At 34.5% G+C, this 17,030-nt stretch overlaps 1 protein-coding gene, 1 long non-coding RNA gene and 1 pseudogene across 5 annotated transcripts in view; all 3 read right to left on the bottom strand.

Annotated features, from left to right (window-relative positions):
• Positions 1-12,115, bottom strand: part of LOC143191534 (ATP-binding cassette sub-family C member 10) — a 40,550-nt gene extending 28,435 nt beyond the window's left edge. For 2 of the 3 annotated variants that reach the window (XM_076396710.1, XM_076396711.1), the window contains exons 1-7: positions 11,955-12,115; positions 11,556-11,729; positions 10,998-11,497; positions 9,618-9,771; positions 7,641-7,751; positions 4,633-4,890; positions 2,958-3,181 (exon numbers count right to left, since the gene is read on the bottom strand). In XM_076396710.1, coding sequence (XP_076252825.1) covers positions 2,958-3,181; positions 4,633-4,890; positions 7,641-7,751; positions 9,618-9,771; positions 10,998-11,497; positions 11,556-11,694 — 1,386 coding nt within the window. In that variant the 5' untranslated portion in view covers positions 11,695-11,729; positions 11,955-12,115. Of the gene's footprint in view, positions 1-2,957; positions 3,182-4,632; positions 4,903-7,640; positions 7,752-9,617; positions 9,772-10,997; positions 11,498-11,555; positions 11,730-11,954 lie in introns of all 3 variants that reach the window. The other variant, XM_076396709.1, reaches the window with a different exon arrangement.
• Positions 12,116-12,976: 861 nt separating this feature from the next.
• LOC143191536 (uncharacterized) lies at positions 12,977-13,442 on the bottom strand. Its single transcript, XR_013004537.1, has 3 exons — positions 13,303-13,442; positions 13,172-13,225; positions 12,977-13,114 (listed from the first exon to the last, which is right to left on the bottom strand). It is a non-coding gene; the product is annotated as an uncharacterized LOC143191536 (long non-coding RNA).
• Positions 13,443-14,338: 896 nt separating this feature from the next.
• LOC143191535 (heat shock protein 70 A1 pseudogene) lies at positions 14,339-16,724 on the bottom strand (annotated as a pseudogene). Its single transcript, XR_013004536.1, has one exon. The product of XR_013004536.1 is annotated as a heat shock protein 70 A1 pseudogene (transcript).
• Positions 16,725-17,030: the final 306 nt, after the last annotated feature.

The raw sequence follows: 17,030 nt of genomic DNA, 5'->3' as shown, positions 1-17,030 counted from the left end.
ACCAATCCTTGATGGTTGATTTTCCTGGGGCAGTGTCCAGAAACTCGGCATCAAGCGAAGTTTTTGCTTTAACTGTATTTTTTCCCTTCAAAAAGCAATATTTTATCAACACGCGAAATTCCTTTTTATCCATTTTTTCACAATAACAAAAGTTGCTTCACTCAAAATGCTATAATTCACAAACTAATAATCCGACCGCTATCAAATTTATACACCCATCTTTTGAGGGTTAGGGCTAACTAAAAAACATATGGATTTAGTTCTAGTAGCGCCATCTATGTCTCAGGCAGGGGATTTTTCAATTGACCTTACTTTATGACTTTATGGAATGAAAGTTATATATACAAAAAAATGGATTTGAAATTAAAAGTAAGAATTGTTTTAAAATCTGATGAATTAGTTAGATTTATCGCCTCTGACGTATGGCTCTTCTCATAAATTAAAAAAATCTTTAGTGGAAACAACTGCTATAAAAGAGTATTTTACAGGTCTTCGGGAAAACTATAACATAGATGGAATCCATAAATTAGAGAATCGTTGGAATAAATATATAATAAACAAAACAAAGTTTATAGGGAGGGTTGTTTTTTTTTTTGATTGTTTGAACTATCAGCTATCGAACTACGATAAGTTCGCAGATATTATTGAAAGATTTTTGGAAACTTTTAATAATTTCTACAGAGCAATATTTTATTATACCCCAATTTCTGCCACTTAATATTGAAAATAAATTACAATGATGCTTTAGTGATGAATAACCGCCTAGGTACATTTCTATGATTTTCGTATCTTGGACTTGTTCACTGTTCTCCAGGTCAATATTTTTCATGAAAGACCAAAAATCAACTGTTTTCAGGCTTTTACATGGGATGGAAAAGATTCAAACGAAGGGAACAAAGTGAAAGATGTATTGGCCACAAAGTCATCCTCTTGCAAAGTTATAAGAGTTGTAAAGAATGGCACTTGTTCAGATCTATGCAGCATTGCTTGTCTAGTACATGGTGTTGAAATACTAAAGAAATACAAAAATTAATCGATGACTGGATCCCTGCCAAACCAACATCGTTCTTTCGACACGGTAGCGCCAGAAAGATGGGAAAAAGTTATAGAAAATAATGAAAAATATTTTAATTAATATATATTCTATCAATTTTTCACAACAAATACCTCTTTATAGTAAAAGAGTGAAATTATCAGAATACAAGCAATCACCTAAAATATTTAGAATCTGCACTACTATAAAGATGCGACTCGTATACTAATAACCCCTTATAAAATTCTGCTACGTCTTTCCGCTTAAACTTTAACCTTTAACCATCCGGAATGCCCTTTGATCTCAGTCGCATGAGAAATACATTTAAAGGCCAACTTAAAGCCTTTATAAAAACAACCATTCCCGTTGTCCCATTCTGTCAATCGTAAAAGCATGCAAAAGCTGTCTGTCTGTCAAAACGAGCAAATAAGGGTACACGGAATGAATATCTCTCCGCGCAAATTTACTTAATTAGTTTTAGAATCAGACAATATTTTCCTTCACATTTTATTCTAGTTAAAAAGAGAAACAATGCTGTCTGATACGTCCGAACACTTAAACGATCCAGCCTGTCAAAGTCGTCCGGTTGCCAAACGTATGCAAAATTCTTGAAAACAATAGTAAAAAGAGGTTAGAACTCTAACCTATAAACTATTGTTGCTGTATAATTAACAGGTCAATTGAAAAGTTCCCGGCCTGATACGTAGATGGCGCTACTAGTATTAAATCCATATGTTTTTTAGTTAGTTAGCCCTAACCTTCAAAAGATGCGTGTATAAATTTGACAGCTGTTTTGTTATTGTGAAAAAAATGGATAAAAAGAAACTTCGCGTGTTGATGAAATATTGCTTTTTGAAGGGAAAAATACAGTTGAAGCAAAAACTTGGCTTGATGCCGAGTTTCCGGACACTGCCCCAGGAAAATCAACTGTCAAGGATTAGTATGCTAAGTTTAGACGTGGTGAAATGAGCACCGAAGACGGTGAACGCAGTGAACGCCCAAAAGAGGTTGTTACCGACGAAAACATTTACAAAATCTACAAAATGATTTTGAATGACCCTAAATTGAAACTGAATGAAATAGCAGACACTCTAAAGATATCAACTGAACGTATACATTATATTATTCACGAATATTTGGGTATGAGAAAGCTCTGTGCAAAGTGGGTGCCGCGCGAGCTCACTTGAAGACTGAGCTCACTTGGAGAGCTTGAAGTGTTTGAAGAGCTTTTGCATCGATATATGACAATGGATGAAACATGGCTCCATCATTTCACTCCGAAGTCCAATCGAGAGTCACCCCAGAGGACTGCACACGATGAACCAAAGCGTGGGAAAACGCAACAGTCGGCTGGCAAGGTTATGGCATCTGTATTCTATACTTCTATATCTTCTATAAGTGCTGCTTCACCAAGACAATGCACCGTGTCAAAAATCCATGAATTGGGCTTCGAATTGCTTTCTCACCTACCGTATTCTACAAATCTCAAGCCCCCAGCGCATATTTCCTGTTCTCAGATCTCAAAAGAATGCTCGCTGGGAAGGAATTTTCGTCGAATGAAGAGGTGATCGCCGAAACTGAGGCCTATTTTGAAGCAAAGTACAAATCCTACTACAAAAATGGTATTAAAAAGTTGTAGGGTCGCTATAATCAGTGTATCACCCTTGAAGGGAATTTGTTGAATAAAAAAAACTAATTTTTCCTGTTTTGTTTGACCTGTTAACTGTAGTTTTTAGATGTACTATAATGTTAAAATAAATTATAGTTGATAACATTTTTGCTTCATAATTTTATTTAGATTAAAATGTTGTTAAAGGTCGACGACAAACTGAACTAAAACTCAGAGTTTTTACGTCATAAATTGAGATGACGTATGTTCACGCCAACTTTGGATAGACCATAGTTATTAGTCGATGGTACTTACTTGAAACGGAATATTCCAGAGTGAGTGAAAACTCGGACAGGCATTGACAATACGGTCCGTATCTGTGGACATAAAATTGACAATTTCCCCTAAGGAAAAGTGGGAGTTCAATATCCTGGAACTGACCGTCAAGGTCTTCTTGTAGATGGTGGTTATGATGGCGCCTCGCATTCTGAACCCCACCAGAGACATGTAGAAACTAAAGTGTGAATCGCAGAGAGCAGCTGAAATAAATAAGATTAGACTTAGGGGGTATTCTAATCTAGAAGTTAAAAAAATCCTATTTTCAAACCTTAGCCCTTAAGAGCATTTTTGAAAATTTAAATCATTTTTGGAGATATAGCTGTTTTAGTGACGCCACATCTGAATCGAAACTTTAAAACCGTTCTTCCAGAGAGTTGACATGATATCTCAAATTCTACTGAATCGACTTATTTGAAATTTGGTGTCAGCCTTCTCTATACATTCTTCTACTGTAGCAAAATAAGAAATCAAACAATTGAAACAATAAGAGTCAAGAGATTGGCTCTAAAAAATTCATCTAAGTCCTTCCAATATCCCCAACATGTTTATTGGATGCGAAGTACTTTCTAGAAAAAAAATCTTCATAGTTGATAGTTTCAGAATGCCAATTAAAAGGGGTATGAGTACCCGAGAAAATTGTACCTTTCCTGTTAGTTTTTGTTATATTCAGTTAACTTTTTCTGAAGGGTTAATCCTCTAAAATCCGAAACGAAGAATTTTATAACCTAAGATTTCGATACTTTCGTAACTTTTAAAATTACGTAAAATATGTAAAAGTCTATTGTAAATTCGGATGAATGAACGAAAACCAATGAATGGTGGGTGTACCATGTTAGTCCATAAAATAAAAATTAACTGTTAAGCTGTTTAACGATTTTAACGACATTTATCAGTCACTGTCAAATTATTTTAAAAAATTCAAGCGATGTTTAAATGCTCCTTAAGTTGGCTTAAAATTTTCAATTTTCTGCGATTTTTGCTTTCCGTAAAAACGGTAAAATGAAATTGGTAAAACTATTCCCAAGTTGTGGCGTTGCCAAGGGAAGTATTGAATATATAGACTAATAAATCGGTCGATATATAAAACATGGGCTGAAAAGTCCTGGGCCTAACACATAGATCATCAGATAGTCATTGTACTAAGAGTGATCAAAAACAATTTCGTGTAGTAATATTACGTTGCTGAAAAGTGTTATAAAGACTCTACTCTATCACAAACAACAATAAAACGTTGGTTTGCTGACGTGATCGTAGACACTGATGGTGCAGAACGCTCTGGACGTCCAAATGAGGTGGTAACATCAGAAAACATCAAAAAATCAAAAAAATAGTTTTGAATGATCGAAAAGTGAAGTTGCGTGAGATAGCTAACATCGTAAATATATCAAAGGAACGTGTTGAGAAAGCTCTGAAAGTGAGTACCGCGTTTGCTTACTGTTAACCAAAAATAAATAATATTACAAATAATTCTACAAAAATGGTATTCACACATTAGAGAGACGCTGGAATAGTTTGGCTCTTGATGGAGATTACGTTGATAAATAAAGCCAATTTTGAACAAAAAAAACGTGTTCTTGTTACGCTTGAGACTTTTCGGCCCATGTGTTAGCTCAATTAGGTAATTGATCAAAAGAAAAATGATAGTACTCACCTATTAAAGTCGTACTCATCAGACCCACGGCGTACAAATATCCCCAGCGGATGTTCTCGTTCCTGTTTTCGATGAAAGTTATTAGTCGATTCAGTATCATCGGAGCGGCAAAATTGGCACAATCTCCAACGAATTTCAGTATCCCCACGCTGTAAAACTCAAACCAGAATACCTTGTGCAAAGCCTTCACCAAAAAGTACTTCGATTTATCAGCTGATATATTCACGTCTGGGGGTTGTTCCGTGTTATCTCGTCTTTCTGAAATCGAAGCTTGAAGATTATCAAGAATGAATCAATCTTAGATACAGTATCATAGTTTAAATATAATATTGGGGTCAAGAATCGGCTTTTCTTAATAGATAAATTTAAAGTGACATATCTCTATAGTCCTTCCAATAAAACAGCCAATGAGTTAGTATTTTCCCCCAAGTCCAAGTCCAAGGGAGACTACGATGGAGAAATTAACCATAACACGTTTTTCAGTTATTGTTATGGACAGTGCACCATACAACAGTACACTGATGGAAGATGGCTTCTAGTATATAAACTAAATTTTAAAGAAACCTTGCTAAAGAGTAAATTATTTCAAATTGTTACTCGGTAAACATAGATGAAATATTTAATTGTGTTTTATATCATTTACTTTTTTGGAAATAGGTCCGAAGGTAGATTAAATTGCTGAACAATATGGCCACATAGTATTATGTCTTCCTCCCTATCACTGTATATTCAATCCAATCAAATTGATATGGGGTGTAGTAAAGAATTATTACCATAGACAATCAGGTCGAGAAGAATATACAAACAAGATATACAGCCTGGATATGTGGAAAGAAGCATTGTCTATAATAACACCTTCGGTTTGGATGAACCCTATCTAGGATGACCCATCGGCCCTATCCTATTATCTGGTGTAATCATGTTTATGTATTAACTCTAATGTTTTTCTATTCAATTCACTACAATACACTACACAAGATCAAATGGTTTGTTTCTTTTGAATGGGTCATGTTCTGATGTTCTCGAACAGTTCTATTACTTGAATATTGACATCAGAATAGAGTCTGTCCCCATGTCTGCTTGCAATTCTCTTGATTTCCTGAGTGACAGTCTTATTTTACCTCAATACTCGTTAGGACTTTTTTCTGGAAAACTTGTATTTATATTAATTCTCGTGGAACATCCCCATAATTGAATTCCGTATGTCCATATAGGTTTCAATACTAATAAATACAAGCAATTTATTATGTACTGATAATAGGGATTTTCTTCCAATTAACCAAAACATTTTCCTATATTTTAACTCCAATTCTTTCCTTTTTTACATGTCAATACACTTTCTTGTGATATACCTGCTTTAGCTTATTTTATTGTAGAGTAGGCTTCCTCGGGTTCGGCTCTAAATATTTTGCTCCTTACAGTAATGTAAGACGTCAATAGCTTATTGTATTATTTCGGTAACATTTTTTGTAGCTTATGAACAAGAACGTCATGCCATACCTTATCGAAGGATAGTGCCACATCTAAGAATATAGGTGAACATACCACTTTACCTTCATAGCCTTTTTCAATTACATCTGTTATTCTATGCACCTGGCCAGTCGTCGAGTGTTTGTTAACAAACTCAAACTCATGTGTAACTATTGGTAAGTTTTTTCCCTCTATACTAAAGTTTTATCATTTTCAACAGGAGTTTTTCAAATACCTTATGTATTACTGTGATTAATTAGTGATATAGATATATATAGGTTTTTATTTCATTTGTGATTTTCCAAGTTTTGGGATAATGATAATTTTAGCCATCTTCCAAACGTATGGGACAATTTTTAGTCCAAATGCTGCATTGATCAAGTTAGCTTTTGTGGTAGTTGTCCTGTTATTAAGTCATAACCTGGTAATTTCTTTGGATTAATGTCAACCTTAAGAATGTTGGTTACTTCTTAGGTGGTGTGGCAAAAAGTTAAATGTAAATATAATAAAACACTACCCGAACCTACAAATTATGACGAATGTTAAAATATATTATATTTGATAACATTTTTGTTCCATTAATTTATATAGATTTGAATTTTGTTATGGCAGTACCAAAATGAACTAAAACTCAGAGTTAATGAGACAACATTGCGACGTTTTATTAGATAACGTGAGTTCACTGTTTTATTGAACGGACTATATTGTAGGCAATTCGGTATATTAGTGAGGGCCATATGGTTTGTTTACTGGGTATTATCACATTAGTTTCTAGAAAAACGGATTTATACCGAAACGTTTATAGATCGGAACAGAGAGGGCCGTTAAGTGTTTTAAGAATAACGTCTCTCTGGGCCCTTCCAAGTTGTTTTTCGATCAGTCGTTCATAGTAATTGAATCCGTAAAGAACGTTTTGGTACAACAGCCGTTCTGTTAGTGTAACTTATAATAATTCTAAATACACCAGTTATTATTGTTTAGTAGTTGTCTGATAATGTTTCAAATTTATCGCCTACAGTATATTAGTATGTTGTTCATACTATATTGTCTATACCCTGTAATAATATTTTCAGCGATTTTCGATCTGTTTACATCGCGTTTAGTGGCACCTTCAACTCGATTTAATTACGAGATACCTCTCGGCCGGCCGAGAGATAAATCTGCACCGTCAGCCTCGGATCCGTTGCCTCGCGAAGGTGTTTAATTATTTCTGGTAGCGGTTTAAGCGAGATTAATCATTTGTTCGTCGAAACCCACACGGAATATCTCCGGAGGATAATGCTCCGTAGGCGTCGGACGCCTCTTCTACTCGGGGCCGTCGCGACGCAAGCGGCGCGGTTTTGTCTCGGCGAGGACGCATTGTTAGCGCCGATTCAAAACGCACGTTTCCTTTGGCGTCGGCTTTGGCCCGGTGGTTTCTTTTTATCTTCGCAACTCTTTCCTTTCGGAGAATCGACGGGAAAAAACAACAACAACAAAACTATCGACGGTACGCGAATTCGCGAACAAAACGCTCTTTCGCCCTTTGTTACACTCACCTTCCAGAGGTTGACGTCGTCGGTCCAGAGCCTTTTGTAACTCGTCGCCCACCGCGGAACAATTTAATGAGAGTGGCAGGTCGTATAAGTCTTCCGGTGTCCTCAACTGACCTAAAACAAAATCTCAGATGTTAAGTAATGTCCATAAGTGCATCAATTATCTTTATTTTCTAAATCGATTGTTTTAATCTCTAATATTAGAATAAAAACAGCAGCAAATGGCCGCGTTTCTTTGCTCTATATTAATTACACAAATATGATTCTGTCCTCTTTTAAGTAAAGAAAAACAGACGGTCTTAATGAGTAATAAATCGCATCGGGTAGGGGTGTAGGCCACCGACAAAAAGATCGAAATTTAAAAAAAATTAATATTTTAAAATATAGCGTAATGTATCTTTAAAATTAAGTATCAAAATGCACCAAACCTTTAAAATTAAGTACGAATTTTAATTATTTAATTATTTATTTTATTGTTATTATGTTTTTATGTTTAAAAAATATAATTAAATTTAAAAAAATATTGGCTAACAAAAATATCGATATGTCGATATATCAGCCAAAAATATCGATATTTTTTCGACATCCCTAACATCGGGTATATTTGTAACCCTAACTTCATGTTGAAGTCTCACTGATGGGCTTTACCTTCATAGAGTATTATATAGAGCTTTAACTTGAATACGTCTCCATCGCTTCATTCACTGAGACCACTTTTTTGAATGGTTCTTTGAATTGCCCCACAAAGGCGTTTGATTGACTCATTTTTATAACACGATTGTCTTTTTCAGTTTTTTTATGATGCCATTTTTGTGTACCTGATATAAAGTAGATTCAGCATTTTTGTAACTTAATTATAATCAGTATTATTTGATTATAGTATATCTTCAGTCTCAAAAGTGTTGTGTATCCAGTGTATGTGCGGAAATAAAAAAAAAGAAACGTCGCTTCTTCTCTGCTAAGACCACACAAAACAATTCTCAAATTATATGTATTAAGTTAACACCCTATACACTGCTTTCGTCGAAATGTGCATAATTTATATTCAGTGCGTTCAAAATGTCTAAATTTCTACCGAGTAAATTGCAGTTGCGGGAAGTTCTACTTCTTTAATTCAATTTTAAGAAAAAAAAACGGCTGAAACTGGTCATCGAATGCCGAGAGAAGTTTATGGCAATCATGCTGTCACGTTTTAAAAGTGATGATTTTGATATCGAAAACAAAAAGAGTTCCGTCCAGGCAAAAAAATGAAGACGAGGAATTGAAGACATTACTCGATGATGATTCGTGTAAAAGACAAGAAGAATGTGCCGAATTGTTGATAAAAACATAAGAAACTATTTCTAATCGCTTGAGGGACAGAGGAATGATCCAAAAACTTAGATATTTTGTGCCGTGTGAATCGAAGCAAGAGACATTAAAGGCGTTTGGTCATGTGCGAAATCCTGGATATGGATAGTGGAATTTCTCTTTCGATATGGAATCCGTAAATTACCTGAAAGATGGAAATAACTAGTGGCTATTGATTGGCAATACTTCGAATAATTTACATTGACCTAATATTGTTCTCAAAATATGTTTCTAAACATCAGAAATTATTTATTATTTTATAACTTTTCATACATATGCATTTATTCAAATCTTATCTTATATATTAATCGACTTGACGAAAAATTTTCCTCCTTTTTTTAGGAAAACAGTGGGGATTTGGCACGATTGAATTAAATTAAAAAATTTAATATATTTTAATTATGCTACTATTTCATATTTTCTTATAATAAAATTTTCCTTAAACTTTAACTTGAGCGAATGTCATTGTCGCAAAATAATTTATAAACTGTAGAGTTTGTCTTCCTATATCGTCTGACTTTCAAAAAAACGGAATCATATTTGTACTCATAATAAATCACTATTTAGTTATTGAACCATTCGTTCAATAACGTTGAACGAAAAATTAAAACATATTTCATTACAGCGCACCTTTAATCCCTTTTTGCATCAGCGGCTCCACCCAGGAAAATAAAAGCTTCGCCAGCCAATTGACGTGTTCCAAGGCAACTCCTAGATATGTTGGGTCGCCTTCCTCCACAAACCGTACGTAGGCATTACTCAAAAGGGGTTGGCGTTCACCTATCTATCGAAAAAATCTTCTATATTATCATCTCGGGTTTATAATTAACATATATTGAAACTATCACATAAGCTGGAAAATTCGTAACCGTAACAAAAATTGGTCTCTCGGACAAAACATTTTGAAGCAATATCATCAACATATATTTTCAATTAAATATTTCGTCTATATCTACAAAGAACCGATTTATTACCACATGTCCTTAATATAAATCTAATTTATTTCCCCAAATCACATTTTAAACTTCAACAGTGAGTTACTTTTGAATCATTTACTAACAAATGGCATACATCGTCAAGTACTTCAGTAACTAAATTCATGACAAAGCTCTATTATTACGTTTTTTGTTTTAATGCAAATTGTTCCATATATTTATGTGATGATCTATATCTATACCTATATATCTAAACATTTAACAAGGAATTTTCTTGTTATCATATAGAATTCGAAGATGATTATTGGACTTCGTAGTTTTGGAACACTATACTTTTGGTAAACCATGGAAATTAGGATAAAGACAGTGTAATTTAGATTATCATTAAAGGTAAACTGGAGGAAGATGGTACGGACTATAGACGCGATAAAGCATTTTCTTCAGGAGGAAACGGTTATAAAGTGCATCTAATACGGGACTGTATATTCTAAAAAGTCTAAAAACTATCTAGAGATGAGTTATATGATATATACAGAAAACTTCTTTCCATTTTTCAGCATCCAAATATAAATTAAATTTAGATAACTTACTTTAAACCACATGTGTAAGCATTTAATTGCATAAACACATTTAATAAAATAGTTAATTAATAGTAAATTTAATATCGTGACCTTAACTTGCTTCTGACTATATCACAAGCAACTTAATAGGTATTTTTATTAAAGAAGATCTTTGGAGTCAGTAACATATCAAGTCACGTAAAAAAACCATCCAACGACGTTACACCGCAGCTACACGCTCGACAGTGAACATATTCATAGCTATTAATGAAGTAAACATGATTATGAGCAGCAAGCTTAAGACTGCTCTTTTATTTGGAAGTTTTAAGACATTTGCGAAAAAGTATGAGGCCAGTGCTTCGTTGCCTTCCAACTCAAAGGCCAAAAAAGGATAAAAATCAGTTTTCCTTATTAGGTAAAGAACAAAAATCTATTTTCTATTTTGGCTCCCTTATTTCAATGTCATGTTTCAATATTAAAAACAAATCAACAAATAGCCCTCCCAATATAAATACCTCTGTATATCTATCGATAAAATTTAAAGTAGTTGTCTGTCCTTCTCCAGGTAACATTGTCAGCGCATAAAACACCTGCACCACCAAGTAACAGATGCTCATGCCAAAAGCCAAATAGTCGCTGTAATGATATTCGCCCGCGAACTTCAACCACAGAAAATGGCTCCTGGTCGATATGACGGTAAGAACGAAGATCAGGCACCACAGGATCGACATCGACATGGGTCCTCGGGAGCTCCTACCCAATTTCTTGCGCAATCCGACGTTATACAGGCAATGCACGAACCAAGTGAGGCCTTGAACGGCACTGAGCAGGTAGGCGACCTGGGGAATCTTCTCATTTGTTCGAAACGCGAATACGTATATTTGTATTAGCGGTAAAAGGGCTAGAATCACAGACAGAATACATCTAACGTTGATCGCCATTAGCTGCGTTCTACCACGAGCAACGCGACCGTTCGGATCGCCTAAATAGAAACTGGAGAAAACCGCTAGGAGGCCTGTAACAAATACGTTCAAATATTACTTGAATCTATAAATTATCAGCAGCATAAATACTTAGAACTGGCACGTCCAAAACCAACTGCTGGAAGCATATACCCATGTCGTTTCTGGTGATATTCCATACCTCAAAACCTTCGTCACCGCACAAATTGGCGAAGGTGCCGTCGACAGTGTCATCTACTGGGTATTCCATGAAGTATAACTCGGAAATCTTACAGATAACTGCCGCTAAAAGATGATTTAAGACAACAGCGACTACTTTCACAAATTTAAACTTAATTATTTGTCATATAAAAACAAAAGTGCTGAGTATTGATAATATTGACTTTTAAACATACAACTAAATAAACTAAGGAGCGATTAGAAATAAATGAGGTCACCACTTGATTGAGGAACGGAGTGCAATTGGTATTTTACAGAAAATACTGTATAATAAGGTGATGACATACTTACAAGTTATCAAACACTAACACAAAATAAATAAAAATTGTTTCCACCAAACATAGATGTGTATCAGCTAAAAACCGCAAGTGATATAAATAAACAACTGATTGTTATATTGTTAGGTTAACATGACAGCTGATTATGTCGAGGACAGTCACCATTACTAAAGTACAGAAACATTGTTGCAAACTACATATAACAGATGACGCTAGAGGCTATTCAAGATAGATGTCTTTCTTTGATCTTAAATATTGTGTTCATTAAAATACATATTAATTTACTAATTTGAAACACATTCTAAAAAATGTTATTACTCCTAATTATTATCTTATAGACAGCGTATGTCTATATATTATTCGATTTCAACACGATACAGTAAATTGAAGGTAATTTTCGATTTAGCACATGTGCATTTTCATTTACTTGAACTATAAGTCTGTGGGAACTAGCGCTCTTCCAGCTAACCGTGCGCAAGCGCATAAACTTTGTTCTGTAATTCATGATCATAATTTTAATCAATCTATTTTTTTTGTACATCGCTCCGAGGTGGGGATATTTAGTCGCGCGAAATTGTATATGGAAGAATAGCAAAGGTAATAAGTAATATGTTATTAATTCTGTTGTGAAACATCTCAAATGAAATATGACCGTTTAAAAGTGTAAAATATCAATAAATGTAATATCTTACCGTAAAATTATATGCCAATTTTAACAAGGGGTATCGTTGTAATTGTGTTTGCCAAGCATATTAGGAACGTATTGAAATAATAAAGCATATTTTATTAGAAAAATGTATAGTACAATTTTAGTATTACACAAAAACATTATATAAGATATATTTTAAAAAGTACAGAAACCATGTTTATATGAAATCACAGTGAAATATAATAACAAGTCCAACCACTACACAAATATGACCAATATGCTTATCATTCAATACATACAAAATACAATGAAATTTTCCTTGAAATCTGTGAATGTAATTTGAGTTATTTAATTAATTTTGTACATATATTTATACTGATCTTTACCTGATTTACTTGTTAGTTGGAAAATGCGTATGTTTCTCTATTTTTCTTTATTTGCATATTCCATTTTCTTTATTGTCTTTTTCTAGATAATTCACTGGGAGCAAGTTTATCATGCACATTATTAACTAGTTCAAGTACCTACAAATAAGAAAATGAAATAAATTTAAGTTGCTATCACTTCACAATTTTGATCACCTTTGTTCTAATAGCATTAAATTATTGTTGATTGAAGCCTTCTTGAGTATTATCCTTAATAAAGTATGTAAATTATATAAGCCATTTGAATATATAAGCCATTTGAATATAAACAGATTTTTTATTATTACCACATTATTTTCATTTAAATGGTTTTCATTTGGATTATCGACTATTTCAGGATGAAACTTTCACAAATGTTGATTCTTATTAGAATCGACGAATATATATTATTGGGCATCTGGCAGCTAACACTTTATAAATGTCATCTAACATTCTGTAATTACCTTTGTTCTTCCATATTTTCCAACCAATTTATAACTAACGCAGCACAAATCTAAAAATATTCTAAATTTTTTGTTGATGCACAAGGCACTGGACTGACTGAAAATTTTAAATTGGCCGATTATGAACACAGAATAAATATATAAAATGAATTTCGGTATTTTTTGGATCATGAAAGAATACCCGCCAAGGATGCGTTTACAAGAGAGGGCACGATATAACCGATCGTGCGCATGCCCCAGTTTTATCGATCCCTTCCGTATATCATATTCTTTAACTTAGTGTAGTTCCCATGTTCGCCAACAGATGGTGAACTAATATAATCAAACTGATTTTATTATCTATTATAAAAATTTTCGGAATGCCAAATAATTAAAAGTAATTGGTGTTCAAAAGAATGCACCTAAGTATTGTGTTCTCTCATAGTTTAAAATCCTGTAACTAATTTTCATCAAGACCTGTTAGTGATATCATTCTTGGATTATGTTGATTTTTAATGAGTAACGGATATGTTATAATTGTGACTTTGTTTTAAACTAGATACTGAAAAGTTAGATACTGCTGTTTAAATGATGTGTTATTATAATGTAATATCCTTCTTCTTGCCATTTCGGAAAGCAATAGGCAAAATTCCGAGTGTACCATTTAACAGTAACTATTATTTTGTTCTAGTTCAAAAATTGACACTAGACAATATCATAGAATATTCCTCATTAAATGTATATGTGACTTCCTAAGACATTAGGTGGTTGACTAAGCTTTTTTAGTTTTAGTAATTGTAGTTTTATTGAAAATTATTTGACACATGTTCAGGATTGTAGCAGATCTAATAATATAATTACGTATCAATGTTTTAAAATATACAATAAATCAAAAACGTGCTTTTTACTAGTGTTTATTTATTAATTTTGCAAATGTGTATAATAAGAAAAGAAATAAATCCTACATTCAGTCTTCTATTATCTATACTAATATATTTATACTATACTAAAGTACTTATACCAAAACAATATCACATATAAACACATCTGTATAAATAGTATATAATGTTGTACATACACATGTACATCATTATATATTTTATATATTTTAACTATAATATAATATCCATGTTAAATTTAATCTACTTCTTCGATTGTTGGTCCACCTTGTGCCGATCCTTTAAATCCTCCTGCTTGTTGACCACATCCACTAGGCATTTGAGCTCCTGTGTTACCATATAATTTTGACATAATCGGACTGCATTTAGATGTCAGCTCCTTCTGTTTATGTTCAAATTCTTCCTTTTCCGCTAATGTATTACTGTCCAACCACCTCAAAGCTTCATCACATTCCTGTTCCACAATGGATTTATCTTCAGAACTCAGTTTATCACCGCAGTCTTGTATGGCCTGTTTCAGTTGGAAAATATATGCTTCCAGTCCATTGCGTGCTGATACTTTTTGTCTTTGTTTTTCATCTTCTTCTTTGTACCTTTCTGCTTCAGATAACATGCGATCAATGTCAGCTTGAGACAATCGTCCTTTGTCGTTCTTGATGGTGATATTACGAGATTTTCCGGAACTGGTGTCTTTTGCCGAGACGTTCAATATGCCGTTGGCATCCAGATCAAAAGTTACTTCGATTTTCGGTACTCCTCTCGGAGCGGGTGGAATGCCGGTCAAGTCGAATGTACCCAGAAGATTGTTGTCTTTGGTCATGGCTCGTTCACCCTCAAATACTTGAATGGTGACGGCTGGCTGATTATCTGAGTAGGTGGTGAATGTTTGAGTTTGTTTACAAGGTATCCTGGCGTTTCTTTCAATAATTTTAGTCATGACACCACCAGCTGTTTCGATACCCAAGGAGAGCGGGGTGACATCTACCAATAGCACGTCTTGAATCTTTGAATCCTGCTCACCGTTCAGCACGGCAGCCTGGACTGCAGCTCCGTATGCGACTGCTTCGTCCGGATTAATGGACAGATTCAGTTGTTTTCCATTGAAGAAGTTCTGGAGCAGTTGCTGGATCTTGGGAATCCTAGTGGAACCACCTACAAGAACGATATCGTGGATGGAACCTTTATCCATTTTAGCATCAGTTAATGCCTTCTCGACTGGCTGAAGAGTACCGCGGAATAAATCAGCATTCATTTCTTCAAAACGTGCTCTAGTGATTTTGGTGTAAAAATCGATGCCCTCGAATAAAGCGTCGATTTCGATGGTTGCTTCGGTACTAGAGCTCAGTGTTCTTTTTGCCCTCTCAGCTGCAGTCCTTAATCGTCTTAAAGCCCTGGGATTAGTTTTAAGGTCCTTTTTAAATTTCCTTTTGAACTCTTCTGCCAGATGAGCGACTAGTCTGTTGTCGAAATCTTCACCACCAAGATGAGTGTCACCGGCTGTGGCTCTGACTTCGAACAGCGATCCCTCGTCGATGGTTAGAATGGAGACGTCAAAAGTACCTCCACCCAAATCGAATATTAGAACGTTTCGTTCTCCTTTGAGATTCTTGTCTAAACCATAGGCTAAAGCAGCTGCTGTCGGTTCATTAATAATTCTCAGGACATTTAATCCTGCAATAACTCCTGCATCCTTCGTGGCTTGCCTTTGGGAATCGTTGAAATACGCTGGTACAGTAATAACAGCATCCCTAACGTTGGTTCCTAGATAAGCTTCAGCTATTTCCTTCATTTTTGTCAAAACCATAGAACTGATTTCTTCTGGGGCGAACTGTTTAACTTCGCCCTTGAACTCTACTTGCAGTTTAGGTTTTCCTTGATGGTTGATGACCTTGAAGGGCCAATGCTTAAGATCCGCTTGAATCTTCGGGTCATCGTATTTACGTCCAATCAACCTTTTGGCGTCAAAGATGGTGTTGGAAGGATTTAAAGCTACCTGGTTCTTGGCGGCGTCCCCAATGAGTCGTTCGCTTTCTGTAAAAGCAACGTAACTTGGCGTTGTCCTGTTACCCTGGTCGTTGGCGATTATCTCCACCTTTCCGTGTTGCCACACACCCACACAAGAGTAAGTGGTGCCCAAATCGATACCAATTGCTGGAGCTTTAACCATTTTGCTTTTTTTTCTATCTTCAGTAAATTTCACAATATCGCACACACACTAATAATACAATATTTCACGCAAAACTCTTAACTGTAGCAGTAACCTTTCTTGTTCACGCTACCAACTATTAAATCAGACTGTTGTCCGCTACATTCTCGCCGGCCTATATATATAGGCGGTAGGATGTTTCTACATTATTGTCGAACGCGCGCTGCCGTGTATACTCGAACAATCTCGATTATTCGCCCATATGCGTACCGTTAGTTTGTTGTTTTGTTTTTATTTTGAATGGTCAAAATTATTCTGGAAGTCTATACTTAATGTCAATTATTTAATTATTATTTTAATAAATATTTTATAACTTTGGTAATGAATTTTCTATTTATTTTTTTAGTTGTTACACTTTATTTTCTATGATTTAATTTTATATTTATGTATGCAATAAAATATTTAACACTCTAAAGCATTTTAAAACCTTTGCTGCAAGTTCAAATATAGAATACTCGATATTGCGAGTTCGATTTTGCTTTTATAGT

This window comes from Rhynchophorus ferrugineus, unplaced genomic scaffold (assembly GCF_030347505.1).
Source record: "Rhynchophorus ferrugineus isolate W39M unplaced genomic scaffold, kcgeb_rfMv2 rfM2, whole genome shotgun sequence".
In the NCBI taxonomy this organism is placed as follows: Eukaryota; Metazoa; Arthropoda; class Insecta; order Coleoptera; family Curculionidae; genus Rhynchophorus; species Rhynchophorus ferrugineus.
Note: the sequence above shows the minus strand (reverse complement) of the source record. Positions and strands in the feature narration are given on the sequence as shown.